Below are 14,070 nucleotides of genomic sequence, written 5' to 3'. Positions count from 1 at the left end.
AAGAAGATGATTGGGCACCCGCTATCCTCCGTGCACTATTTACCATCATCCTTGAAGAGGGACACAGCACGCCAAAGCCAACAAGGCAGCCCAAGTTCCTGCCTCCAGGAACTGAGAACGTCATGTGCTTGTATCACCTGATACGAGGCCATGACATGAGCGAATGCACTGGCTTCCACGAAATCTTGGTAAAGAAGATGTAGCAATGCCAGGAAGCTCATGGTAATCCAGAAAGATGCCCTCAAGTACCTCTTCTACCAGTGCAAGAAGAATTCCTGACGCAAGCCTCGGGAAGCACTGAGCTAGACCCTCTGCACGCTCTCTTTGAGATAATGCTTCAACAGGGTCTCGTCACTCCCAAGCCCGCCAGGTAGCCTAAACGCCTTGCTCAGGGTATGAAAAACCTATGGTGCCCATATCACCAAGTATGGGGCCACGAGCTGAAAGAATGCTCTAGGTTCGAAGATATAATCACTCAATAGGTACAGGAAGGCCACATCATTTGTGCCATTCTCCCAGAGTACTTCCCTGCCATCACTCCCGTCCAAGAGGAATCCCCACTACAGGTCCCATATGAGCATACACTAGACCCTTCAGAGCCCTCAACTTCTCAGCCCTGAGAAGTCTACCGTGGGCGAAGTAAGCTCAAATCCCTGAAATGTGAGGCAATCCACCAAGCTAGGACTACTCATCAGCCCGATAGGGTGAACCAAACCCCTCCTCAGGGATCTAAAAGGAGACGGGCACCTAGGTCCACTCGCCGAAGGAATCGTCTCCCCCATCCACCAGTCGAGGAAGAGTTTCTTAGGTCCCTTCCTCTACTGCCAACCTTACAAGACTTCATCTCAGGCATAACTCGCCTTATCATGTCATCCAATCAGATGGACGTCCCTAAGTCATCAACAGCTCGGGAGTCGTCCAACATGGGTGACGACGCTAAAAGCACCCCACAAAGGTCAAGACCTAAAATACCCCCTGCACACGTCCAATTCCGTCGACGATGCAAAAAGCTGCCCGGGACATTCTAACTCTTCTTCTACTCCCCTCTTCTGTTTCTTCCACAGGTGCAGCTCGACATTACGCAAACTTCGACACTCTAAACAAAGAGCTCGGAGGCACCAGCTTCAGCAGGCCGCAGTGGAAGCGCCTAAGAGAGATGCTGGCCCAGGCGGTTGGATTCTTGACAGTCGCCGACACCCTGTCAACTCAAGCCAAGACCGAGCCATCTTCAAGCTCCTATTCCCACGAGGCCTGTCACTTGATTCAAGTTCGTGAAGCGTCACCCAGTTCAGGGCAAGTAGCGAGTGACCCTAGTCACAAAGTCATGGACTGCCCGTTTGAAGCCTTGCTTGGTCTGGCCAGGAACCAAAAATCATATCTCACACTAGGCTTCTCCTAGAAGAAAAAATGTCAGCATCGTGTGCCTCTGCACTCAAGGTTGATGAGAAGCATCCTGAATCCCCAGACAAAGAGCTGCAAGAGGCTCCCAGAGAGTGGGAAGAAGGGTCAAGCCACAACTAACGAGCTTGAAGAGATAAACTTCGGGGATGAAGCCGACCTAAGATCAACTTTCATCTCGAAAAAATGTCCCCAAAAGAGAAAGAAAGTTATATCAACCGCCTCCGAGCAAACAGGGACGTCTTCACCTGGCATTATCATGAGATGCCTGATCTAGAACCTCAAGTCGTAGTACATCGTCTCAGTATTGATTCGACCGTCAAACTCATAAAGCAGAAGTCAAATAGGTTTAGACCAGACCTCGAAATGAAGATTGATGCTGAGGTGAACAAGCTTAGGCAAGCTAGATTCATATGTGAAGTCAAATACCCAAGATGGCTGGCAAATGTTGTCCCAGTCAAAAAGAAGAAATCAGGGTCTGTATTGACTTTAGCAACTTGAATACTGCCTACCCTAAAGGCAACTTTCCCCTGCCGTTCGTCGAAATGCTTGTTGATTTCACAGTTGATTGCCAAATCTTCTCCTTCATGGATGGATATTCTGGTTATAATAAAATCAGGATGGCACTAGAAGATGAAAAGGCCACTGCATTCTTGACCCTAAAAGGTGTCTTTTGCTACACTATGATGCCTTTCAGGTTGAAGAACATTCGGTACCACGTATCAGCGAGCCATGACGACCATCTTCAAGGATATGATCCACAAGGAGGTCGAGTGCTATGTAGATGATTTGGTGGTGAAATCTGAAATAAAGGACACTCACATACAAGACCTCTAAAACGTATTTGAACGGCTGCGACGTCACCAACTCAAGATGAACCCCTTGAAATGCGCCTTTGGCGTATGCTTAGGAAAATTCTTAGGGTTCATCGTGAGGTATCGTGAGCTGGAGATCGAGCCGGTCATAATCAAGGCAATTCATAATATGCCACCGCCTATGACCCTGCATGAACTGCAATCTCTTCAAGGGCAGCTGGCCTATATTCGAAGGTTCATCTCAAACCTTTCAGAGCTATGCAAGCCCTTTTCACACCTACTGAAGAAGGACACTCCCTTCATATGGGATGAGGAGCACCAAGCTGCACTCGATGACATCAAGTAGTATTTGTTGAATCCCCCAGTGCTCTCTATGCCAGTGTTAGGAAGGCCTCTCATCCTATATGTGACCGCCCTTGATGAGTCATTGGGGGCACTCCTAGCACAGAACAATGATGGGGGGAAGGAAACAACGCACTATTATCTTAGTCGCAAGATGTAAGGAGCCGAGAAGAATTACCCTCCCATTTTGATGGCCTAGCCTTGATCTTTGTGGTGCAGAAGCTCCGCCATTACTTGCTCGGTCACGAGGTCAAATTAATCCCAAAGGTGGACCTAGTCAAGTTCCTTATGACCCGACCATGCCATCAGGACGTCTGGCCAAGTACGCATTATTTTTTATGGAGTTCGGCATCATGTACGTACCACAGAAGGCAGTCAAAAGACAAGCCCTAGCAGACTTTCTCGCGGCTCATCCAGTCCGTTCGGAAACTCCCCTATCAAGTGATCTCCTTGATGAAGAAGTTTTCTATGCGGTACTAGCACGACCGAGAGAGATGTATTTTGACGAAGCATTCCAATCTGATAGAGGGGGTATCAGATTCGTGTTCGTGACTCCCGACGGTGGAATGATTCCTCTATCGTTCTGACTTGCAGAGGCATTTTCTCATATTGAAGTTGAATATCAAGCCCTCATAATCGGATTGGAGATCACCCAGGAACTAGACCTGAAACAGCTAAACATCTTCGGTGACTCTGAGCTAGTCATCCGGCAGCTTAAAGGGATTTATGACGTCAGGAAGGATGCTCTCAAACCATATCATGACATGGCCAAATCTTACATGGCCCAGTTCGATGATTTATGTCTAAGCCATATCCTTAGGAAGCTGAACTCGCAGGCCGATGCGCTCTCAAAAATCAGGGCTGCCATTCAATTATCTTCATCAGGGCCCACACCTGTCTGGGTAACAGAATGGAGACATCTCGACTTGAGAACCGAAGTTGATGCATATGAAGAGAGAGATATCTTCCCTGAATACCCGCCTTATCCGTTCGGAGCACTCCACGTTGCCAAGGATGTCATTAAGGAATAGCAGGAAATGTCCCGAGGAAAAGAATCTAAGGCCCAGAAGTAAGAGCCTGAATTCTTTGACCCGATGTGTGCAGAGGTAGAACAAGTGGAAGACTGGAGAATTTCATAAATCATGGAAGGCTGCTTAAGGATAGAGCGAAACGCAATGGTATACGGCAGATACCTACCAAGTACACCCTTCTCGATGGGGATGTTCATTTTCATCGATCATTTGATGAGATTCTCCTCAGATGTGTCGATACAAAAGAAGCAAGCAAAGTACTTGAAGAAGTACATTTAGGTATCTGCGGACTGCATCAGTCCAACCCTAAGCTCTATATGCAGACTCGGTTATTATTGGCCTTCAATGGCGGTCGACGCCCAAAACTATGCTAGATGCCAGGTGTGCTAAAAACACTTAAACGTCATTCATCAGCCCCCGGAGCCTCTCCGTCCTACAGTAACATCATAGCCCTTTTCTCAGTGGGGTATGGATATTGTAGAACCCATCGATCCTCCTTCTGCTTCATGCCTTCATACAGCGACAGATTATTTTTTCAAGTGGGTTGAAGCGGTCCCCCTCAAGCAGATTCCAAGGACCAATGTGGCAACTTCGTGCGCCACCACATCATATATCGGTTCGGGGTCCCTGATCAAATAATCTCTGAGCATGGTTCTCAGTTTAGAAGCCATCACGTTGATCACCTGGCCAACCAGTTCGGTTTCGAGTGAAATTACTCAACCATGTACTACACTTGAGCCAATGGTTAAGCTGAGGCGTTCAACAAAACCCTGTGCAGGGTGCTCCGGAAGTCAGTTTCTAAGTCAAAGAAGAAGTGGCATGAGAAGCTGCCTGAAGCTCTGTAGGCCTATCGCACCACCACTCGCAATGCTACAAACTCTACCCTTTATTCCCTGGTCTATGGAGGTGAGCTGGTTATACCCCTCGAAGTTCAAATACCTTCGCTCCATGTCGCTATACATCAGGGGCTAACCGAAGACAAGAGGATCAAGCTCCGTTATCAGGAGTTGGATGCCCTTGATGAAAAAAGACTAGAGACCCAACAGAACCTCGAGCACAATCAGGGGAGAATGAAAAGAGCCTTTGACAAATCTATCAAGGTTCACTCATTCGCTCGTGGAGATCTAGTCTTAACAGTCAAGAGACCGATTGTCATGCAAGGGCACCGTAAAGGAAAGTTCGAACCCAAGTGGGAAGGTCCACTCATAATTAAAAATGTCACGTCAAACAGGGCCTATATACTGACAAACTTGAATGGAGGAGAGGCGATGCCCCCTATCAATGGGAGGTACTTAAAGAAGTATTATCCTTGACATATCCCTAAAATGCGACACGTGTGGTAAAAAGAAAGAAATGAAGATGAGGAACATTCAGCCAACTCAAAGGAAGTTCATTTCTTTCATTGCATTAGAGAAAGTTACAAGCCACAATCAAAATCGCATTATTAGAGAGGTTACAAAACTCTTGCATCCAAGGATAAGAGTACGGTTACATGCCAAAAAGAAATACTCTCCTCATGAAGAAGAAGCAAAACCACCAAAGAAATACTCTCCTCGTGAAGAAGAAGCAAAACCACCAAAGAAATACTCTCCTCATGAAGAAGAAGCAAAACCACAAAAGAAACGCTCCTCTGATGAAGAAGAAGCAAAACCACCAAAGAGGATGGTTACATGCCAAAAAGAAGAAGTCCAACCATTTTCGAGTCAGCTTCAATTCATCTGACGAGGCATGGTTAGCTTCCGAGGAAGTGGCCCATGATGGATTCCCTTCCTCCAAAACAACATGGACTTCACTGTTGTGTTGGAGGACTTGGCTTCCAAAAGACCACGTGACCGGACCTTCTTATTTTCCATCACTCTTGGCCCCCAAAAGGCATCGCCATCCATGGTCATCGTCACGTGCAACTCAATGTCGCGCATGATCAGGACTCAACGCCGCAGGTGACCACTGTCGTGCATAGCTCAATGATGCGTGCTACCATTACCATAGGCAAGCCAGCGCCGCACAAGACTATCACCACAAGCGGCATGCTCCCGAGCATGGCTATCGTCGTACATGGCCTAGAGATGCACCAAGGCAGTGCTGCACGCGACTTAATGTCGTGCATGCCCTCACTGTGCCCCGACTCCCACTGTTTCCAATTCCTGGGAAGCATTAACTCCCACGCCTCTTTGATTTCCCCAATCGTCACTCCTTGCCGACAGTCCACCTTCTCAAGAGCTTTCGCCTCCCCACAACACTTCGGGTTTCGCCAAACACTCATCCGACCACTGAAAATCCCCTTCTGACCATGTTCTTTCCCCTTTTCAACAGCTGGGAAAATCGAAAAAACCACAGAAATCCCCAGAAGTTTCCCTGTACCCTGCAAATTTCCCTTCTCCCTGTTTTCGCACTTCGGCAATTCACCACAAACTCACTGGAATTCCACTGAGTTTTTCGATGGACCCACTGTTGCTACTCCTTTTCTGCCGATAACCAGAGGACCGTCAGCTCCCCTGACTTCTCTGAAACCTCCCCTTCAGCCTCGAGACTATAAAAAAAGTACCACAGCTCCGGCAAAACACCGCTGCGACTCTTGCAGCTTCACCGGAAAGGTCTCGGCGAGCCCTTGAGAAGCCCCTCTTCCTTGCTCAGAAGAGCCTTTGCACTCTCCGAAAACACTCACCAGCACATTGTGAAGGCCCACAACCTGCTCAAGCTCGCCAGAAAAATCTTGAAGGCCTGTTTGCTGTAAATTTGGGTTGGGAAGTTCTAGCCAGGAAACTCTTGATAGAAGCTCCGACTCTCTCTCTCTCTCTAAAACTCTCTTTGACTGTTTTTCCCTTGGGTAAAACAGTAAAAGGGGCCCCCTTTTTATACTCAGCAGTGCCACGAACTGCCCCTCACAAATTCGAAATGATGCTCCAATCCCCAGCTTCTGACGGCAATAAGACCAGGTCAGAGCGTGTCAAGCCCGAGACCCAAAAGGGTTATCGTTGTGTGCTTCGCCCAGAGGTTATCACTGCTCGCTTCGTCTAGAGGCAATTGACATGCGCTGCGTAAGATGCTATCGCCACGCGTCTTCGTCAAGGGTCATCACCGCGCGCCTTCACTAGAGAATCGTCGTGCACTACGTAAGATGCTATCGTCGTGCACCTTCGTCAAGGGCCATCGTTGCTCGCCTTCACTAGAGGAAATTGTTGTGCGCTACGTAAGATGCTATCGCCGCGCACCTTCATCAAGGGCCATCGTCACGCGCCTTTGTCTAGGACTATCGTTGCATGCCCGTCAGGAGTTAACGCCGTGTGCCTCACCAAGTGGCTAACGCTATGCGCCCTTCATCAAGAGCCTAACCCCACGAACGCCATCCAGAACTTAGCGTCGTGTGCATGCCACGACACTCCCATCTGGACCTTCGTCTTGCATCTCCAAGAAGTTCATTCCCTGCACCCCAGCCTCATTCCTCCAAGAGTCAAGTTCCCAATTACGACTCTATTCCCCCTGGAGTCACATTCTCCCCATACAAGGGTCCATGCTATATGACCCTAAACTGCACAGCTTTGGTCCTTGCCGTATGACCTTAAGCTGCACAGCCATGGTCTAGTTGCACGACCTTAAACTGCATGGTCCAAACTATATGACCGTAAACTGTAGTGGAAGTCTAGTTGCATGACCTTAAAATTGCATGGTCCTAGCCACATGACTTTTAAACTGTGTAGCCATGGTTTGAGCTACAAGGCCTTAAAACTGTAGCGTACATCCTTGTAGTAAAATGATAAACAACACGATAAATAGTCCACACGCATGACTTAAAACTATGAAATGGATGCACCCCTTCTCTAGGTGTATTCCATCAACATCCCCACTGGAATTAGACATATGCAAAAGAAAAAGGGAGTCATACTTACCCCTTCAATCCCCAGTGGGTCTGTTTCACACCAACACCTTAGTAGGAGTCACACCCTATTGCAACCCACTACCTCCAATAGGGTTGCATCTATACTCTGACATGTCATTCTCGGCAGAGTTACATGCACATCATTACTCATTAGCCCCAGGAGTCACACTTACCCTCTTAATCCCCGATGAAGTCAGCTTCCACTTGGCCACCATCTTCATCTAAATCTCTCTACTTGTGTATAGCCTCAACTATCTTTATTCCCAGGGAGTCAAATTGCTATCCACATACATATTTCCCATGCAGCTTCACCTACATGGCCACCCACACAATGGTCAGGGCTGCATGACCTTAAACTGCACGGCCATGGTCTGTGCTGAGTGACCTTAAATTGCATAACCATGGTCCGCGCTGTATGACTTTAAACAGCATAGCCCTGGTCCAAACTATATGACCTTAAACTATAACGAAGGTCTAGTTGCATGATCTTAAACTGCCTAGTCCTAGCAGCATGACTTTAAACTGCATAGCCACGGTCCGAACTATATGACCATAAACCATAGTCTACGTCATAGCTACATGACATTAAAAGGATCAACATCATGGTCCAAACTGTATGACCTTAAAATGTAGCAAAGATCTAGTTGTACGACCTTAAACTGCCTGGTCCTAGTTGCATGACTTTAAACCGTATAACCACGATCCAAGCTATATGACCTTAAACCATAGTGCATGTCTTAGCCGTATGACGTTAAACTGCTTTGCATAGTTCTCGGAGGAACGACCTTAAACTTGCCCCCACATACGTGCACACCCCCTTTTACGTGCATTTTCACACACGCTTTCCCTAACCGACCCATTCGTGTGTGTGCACCACCTTCATTGCTTTCCCGGTGAATCCATTCACTTCACTACCATTATTCATCATTCTCCAATGAGTCTCACTCATGCTCACAAAATGGCGAACCATCTCGCCATCTATACTCACCGTCAGCTAGTGGGTCACCATTGTTCACTCACCATTCATACACCTTCCATCTTTCATAGGTAGCCTCATGCCATCTCTCCAAAGTGAGTCAAAACCACTATCATACTCATTACATGGCCTCCAAAGACTTCTATTCTTCACTACTCTTGTCCAGCTGTATGACCCTAAACTATAGTGCATGTCTTGGCCGCATGGTAGTAAAAAGCTTCGCACATGTCTCGAATGCATGACCCTAAACACGTCTTCACAAAAAAAAAAAAAAAACAGGCTTGGTGTACATCTGAACAAGGGAACACCATGAGTAAAAATGACGGACGGGCATGGCCACGAAATCATGAGTAAAAGAGTTCTGTGAAAACAAAAACCCGTGCATGGTGAAAACCCCAAAGGGCACCGTGAATAAAAATGGATAAAAAAGGGTGGACATGGCCGCAAGGTCATGAGTAAAAGAGCCCGAAAACAAAGGAAGTTGGTGAAAACCGTCTTCACGGCACCACTTCCCCTGTTCAAGTGAAAACCCACAAAAGACACTTGGACCAACAAAGCAGGTTGACACAACACCACAGCCTCAGCCAACACACAATTGCCAAACAGTCATTATCCTTGCTAACGAGTTCCACCTAAAATCCTCAACTGCCAGCATCCAATCACAACACAAAATGGCTCACTCGGGAATGAGAGCCGCATAAGATCTCCCACACTTTACCTTCAAAAACAACAAGAGTCCTTAAGGGTGAGAACGACGACCAAAAGATCCCTCCAAGATGCTAAAGATCCCCACGAAGGCAAGAAATTGATGAACCCAGGGCCTAACCTGCCAGAGACTTCAGGGTAATGTCTCATCATGAGATCGTCTCACCTAAAACCTTCCTCAACTGACAGGCCCAGATTTTCGACTTCATTTTGCACCCTATTTTCTATTTTTTTTTATTTAGTTAAATCTTAATTTCCAACATTTAGGTTTAATTTTTATCATCCACTCATGTTTGGGCACAATTCTATATATGCTATGTACCATCATTGTACGCAAAAGAGGCTTGAAATCCTTCACCAAAGAGACTTTTTACTTAATAGAATTCCCTTTCCTTCTCATTGTTGGGTCATGTTTGGAGAGAGAGAGTAAAGAGAGAAACTTTTGACTAGTACTCTTAAGCTCAGGTAAATCTTCTATCTCTTCTTTTCTTTCTTCTTCTTCTTCGTCTGAGCCTCCCTTAGAGGCCATGCACGGCAGTGGCAATGCCGTGCATGCCTCTTTCTCTTCTTTTTCCCCTTCCTGTGGTTTAACAGGTCGCGCATGGCGATGGCAGCGCCATGCGCGAGCTCCTTTTTCCCTTCTGTTTGCGCATCTCTATCTCTCGACAAGATTTGCAGATGATGCTACTCATCACCGTCCGTAGGTGTATCCTCGACGTCTCAGCGAGGAACGCAGGTAACGAAGGTTATTGCCGTCTGCGGGGGTTTCACCTTGTCACGCGACTATTGCAGGCGACTGTGTTCACTTTGATCTCAAAACGTGGTGAGAATCATTCGCTCTCTCTCCCCCACAAAACTAGACCTTCATTTGTTTCAACACCATCCCCCTTCTCGGCCTCTCTCCCTCCGACATAATCAGTACTTTCTTTCTAATATTTCGTCTTCATTTTTTCCTGTTATATTGCATTTTCTTTTTATTTATATTTCTTCAAATATTGACTTTCCCTGTATTTTTCTTCCATCAACCAAGGGCTAGCAATGGGCCGGGCCTGGGGCAGGCCAGCACTGGCCCTAGCCATGCCCTATTCCCTTGAGGGCTGGCCTATGCTCGACCCTGACCCATTAAGGCCGGGCCGAGCCAGGTCATACCAGCTAATATTACAGGAAGAAAGCAAAAAAATTATTGAAAAAAGAAAGGCCAGACCGAACCAGGCTGGGCATCTCTTGGCCCAATCCAGGCCCAAGCCTCGAGCCACTATTTGTAGCATAGGCCGTAGTTTTTTATGGTCTAGCCACCCAGCCCGTTGCCACCCCTACATTAACCTCTCTTCCTATTGCAGCGGATCTTTTAGTTTTCCATAAAGCAAATAGAGTTATATTAACATGCAAATGGGGTTTTAACCATAAATTCAATAACTTCAAATCCAAAATAGGTTGTTGTAAATTCTATTCAATACTCTAAAACTGACACATTAAGATCATATCATCCGCATACACAAGAAAACAAAACAAACTCGAAAGTAAAATACAATTTGTCGTAAACCTTATCTAAGCAAACCCAAATCAAATTTCCAGCAAGTATATCTAAGTTAAAACTCCATTGAAATCAATTCAAGTAATTAGGAATTATATCCTATAGGTTTCTCCTTACTCATACAATCTTTTCACCAACGTTAAGTAATCTTTTAAATACAAAATACGAACAAAACTATAAAACAAACTCACTCAATTTGTAAAGACGGCCCTGCATTGTTACTCTAGAGAGAGAACCTTAGGAAGTGTGCTTTCCATAAGTATATTGCAGGAGAGAAAAGATATGCATGCCACAAAGGTGTTCTCTTGATGTTTTGTTGTTCTAGAGAGAAAATCTTTGCAAGCACATGTTCTACGTACTCGAAAAAAATAATGTCTCAAGATTGAATAAAAACGGTTTCCAAATTGAAAATTCCCCCCAAATAGGTAGTCAGACCAGATTAGAAGTAAACCATTCTCCCAAGGGTCACAAGAATGTACTTTTTATATATTTTAAATTGATTTAGAAGGCATGAAAAATATTCTCCGTGTGGGTTTTTATTGTCAAATTTATTTATTCATGTAGATAACTAAGGTAAGGAAGATGAATTATTGACTGTGAATTGAAACTAACAGACAACAAAGACTAAAACAAGATACAGGTTCTCAATATTTACATATTTTTTGTAAAAATAATTAACTATAATTCAATACCATTATTTTTTTTTATTTTTTTAAAGTCTAAAAACCTAAATTTTTAAGAAAATTTATTGATTATTTGAAAAACATTTAAGGCCAAATTCAGCATATCAGGCCGATTCTTGGATCCAGACCACTGATCCGCCATTCTGACCCAGTTTTTTGGATGGATGATTCAGGTCACAGATCCATTTTTAAAAACCTTGGTAACGACGCATGAACGATTTTAAGCCAATGGTTCATTGAAGTTCAGCTAGTCCCAGACAACTATTCCTTTATAGTCTCTTTTAAATCAAATGGATGCACATGCTATGCCCTGTGGATGCACATTCTGTGCGCTTACTCTCTCGAGCAAAAGGCTAACTTGTGAATTCAAAATTTTAAGAACCACCTAAAAATCAAAAGAAAAAATTCAAATTTTGAGTCTCTAAGACTTGAATCTCACCCCTCAAAAATTGGACAGTTTCTATTTAATCTTGATGCATTATTTTTTTCAAACATATAGAGAATAATTGACTATAAATTGAAGAGGCTACATCACCAAAACTTTGGCATTCTAAAATCTTCTGGCAAACCAAATTATAATGAAAATTGGCTCAATACGATCCACAAGAAGCACACATCCTTGCAACACTTCATAATACAATGTTCGAGAAATATCAGCACATCGATAATTCTTTGAGACCACCAATATGCATAAGATTCACTTGCAAATGCCTATTCTATTACCACATTGAACTTGAAATGTAAGATGTCTTACAAATTCATATGATTTTTAAAGGCGTAAATTCCTTTCTCAATTTTGAAGCCACACAAGTTCTTGATGCAATCTTGAGGCTGTGGATTCGGACACACTAACCTATCCTCACAAAGTATCTACAACTACATGAAAGTACGGACTTTCTGATATATTCTCATCATATCCATTAGAGCAGCACAATCAAGTGCCAATTAAAAGAAACATGAGGACATTACCAGAAGAAAGGCTGGGGAGAGAGAAAAAAAAAAAAAAAAACACAGAGCACGAAAGAAAAATTAAGATCACAAAACATACTGTATTTTATAGTCCAATCGAAGCACAGGATCCCCATGCTGGCCATAATCATCCTCAATTTTTGAGATCTTGTAGAATGATAATAAGGGAATCCCACATAGCTTCTCCACTTATAGAACTCCAAAGAAGGGATTCACAATAGCGGAGTTAAGCTCTGACCCTGCTGTGTTCAGTATTGCCATGTCCACCTTCTCCACAGATAGAAACAAATATTCACTATCCTCGGTCCTCACAAACCCACACAGCTCCAGAAATTCAATTCCACCTTTCAAGCTCCCAACTCTATCCTGTTAGCAAATACAAGAGCATAAAAATCAAGTTAATGCATGCACACATGAGAGAGAGAGAGAGAGAGAGAGAAAGAGAGCTTTACTTGAAATGACGGATTACTTAGTCGAATCTTCCGAAACTTCTCCTCATTGGGGTTCTTTGCTATGTTACCAACATAGGTTAATAATGTTTGGAATGCTCTCTTGACTTTGGCATCATCATCCTATCTCTCGCAAAAAGATTATTCAATTTAAAGAAAGAACTCAAGGAACATGTAAATCATGGGTGTACAGTGTACTAATATGAAAGATCAATAAATTGTAGTTATGGCCATAATCTAAGTTTATCCTCCAAATTCATTAATAGTATGACATTAAAAATATAACATGTTCAATGAATCCAAGTTCCATCCCTCTCTGCCTCAGACCCTTGGTGGAAGTTTCAGCACTTAAGACTGACTACGGTGATACCCCTTTATCTGTCCAAATTTGGTAGTAAATGCATAATTCAGAGATCAAGTCATTTGTACAGCAGTGTCTCAGGGTGCGTCAAACTATATAATCCATGAAAGAAATGTGACTTCTGTTATATTGAGAGAGAATCCCGGATTCATTACGATTGGCAGATAGCCCTAAAATCCAAAAATTTATTACAGATGCAATTTTTCATAAGAAAACATTATTATTATGATTTTTCTTTTTTTTGGAGCATGACAAGAATCAAAAAGGCCGTGGTCACAATTTAATGAAATTCACAAAGGTAAGCTTGAATATTATATATCTAAAAGAAAAGTATCCATGCTATCCATACACGAAAAAATTGGAAAAGATAGAATTTGAGCAACCACACTAAAGAATATTGAGCGTAAACTCAAACAACAAATCCAATTCAGAAGCCCGCTCTAGACACCACTATTAATATGGGTTGTGATGGATGTATCTAACAAGAACTGGCATTTCTTTTTGGTTAAAAAGTAATGATTAAGTAATAAGGGTTAATTAGAAATTCTTAGAAAAAAGGGCATTTTGAAAATAAATGTTCCGTAACTTTATTAATACAAAAACCCTTGTCTTTTAGTGAAAATTTCAACATATCTTTCTAAAAAAGAAAATAATAGCCATTGTCTATTAGTGATAACTACATAGGTATCCTTAACGAGCAAGCTATCATAAAAGGTAACTTTGTTTGGAAAAGAAACCACATATTTGATAAATTTATTCGTCACAATCTATTATAACATTAACCTTGATATTTTCAGGGGTTGTTAATTGTGTGTGTGTGTATGTGTTTTGGGGGGTGGGATAAGGTTTTCATGAGGTCTCTATCTCATCTTATTTACATGAGTCCTCCAAAATCCATTTCTAATAAAACTTAGAAATGGATTTCGGAGA

General features: G+C 43.6%; 1 protein-coding gene across 5 annotated transcripts in view; it reads right to left on the bottom strand.

Moving 5' to 3' along the window:
- Nucleotides 1–12,057: 12,057 nt before the first annotated feature.
- Nucleotides 12,058–14,070, bottom strand: part of LOC18440118 (ubiquitin-associated (UBA)/TS-N domain-containing protein) — a 40,336-nt gene continuing 38,323 nt past the window's right edge. For all 5 annotated transcript variants that reach the window (XM_088869933.1, XM_088869932.1, XM_020670875.2 and 2 more), the window contains 2 exons: nucleotides 12,783–12,902; nucleotides 12,058–12,696 (listed from right to left, as the gene is read on the bottom strand). In XM_088869933.1, coding sequence (XP_088726059.1) covers nucleotides 12,520–12,696; nucleotides 12,783–12,902 — 297 coding nt within the window. In that variant the 3' untranslated portion in view covers nucleotides 12,058–12,519. The remainder of the gene's footprint in view (nucleotides 12,697–12,782; nucleotides 12,903–14,070) is intronic.

Source organism: Amborella trichopoda, chromosome 6 (genome assembly GCF_054954075.1).
Source record: "Amborella trichopoda isolate Santa Cruz 75 chromosome 6, AtrichopodaSantaCruz75HAP2 v2.0, whole genome shotgun sequence".
Taxonomy (NCBI): Eukaryota; Viridiplantae; Streptophyta; class Magnoliopsida; order Amborellales; family Amborellaceae; genus Amborella; species Amborella trichopoda.
The sequence above is the reverse complement of the archived record's forward strand: the minus strand, read 5'-3'. Positions and strand labels throughout refer to the sequence as shown.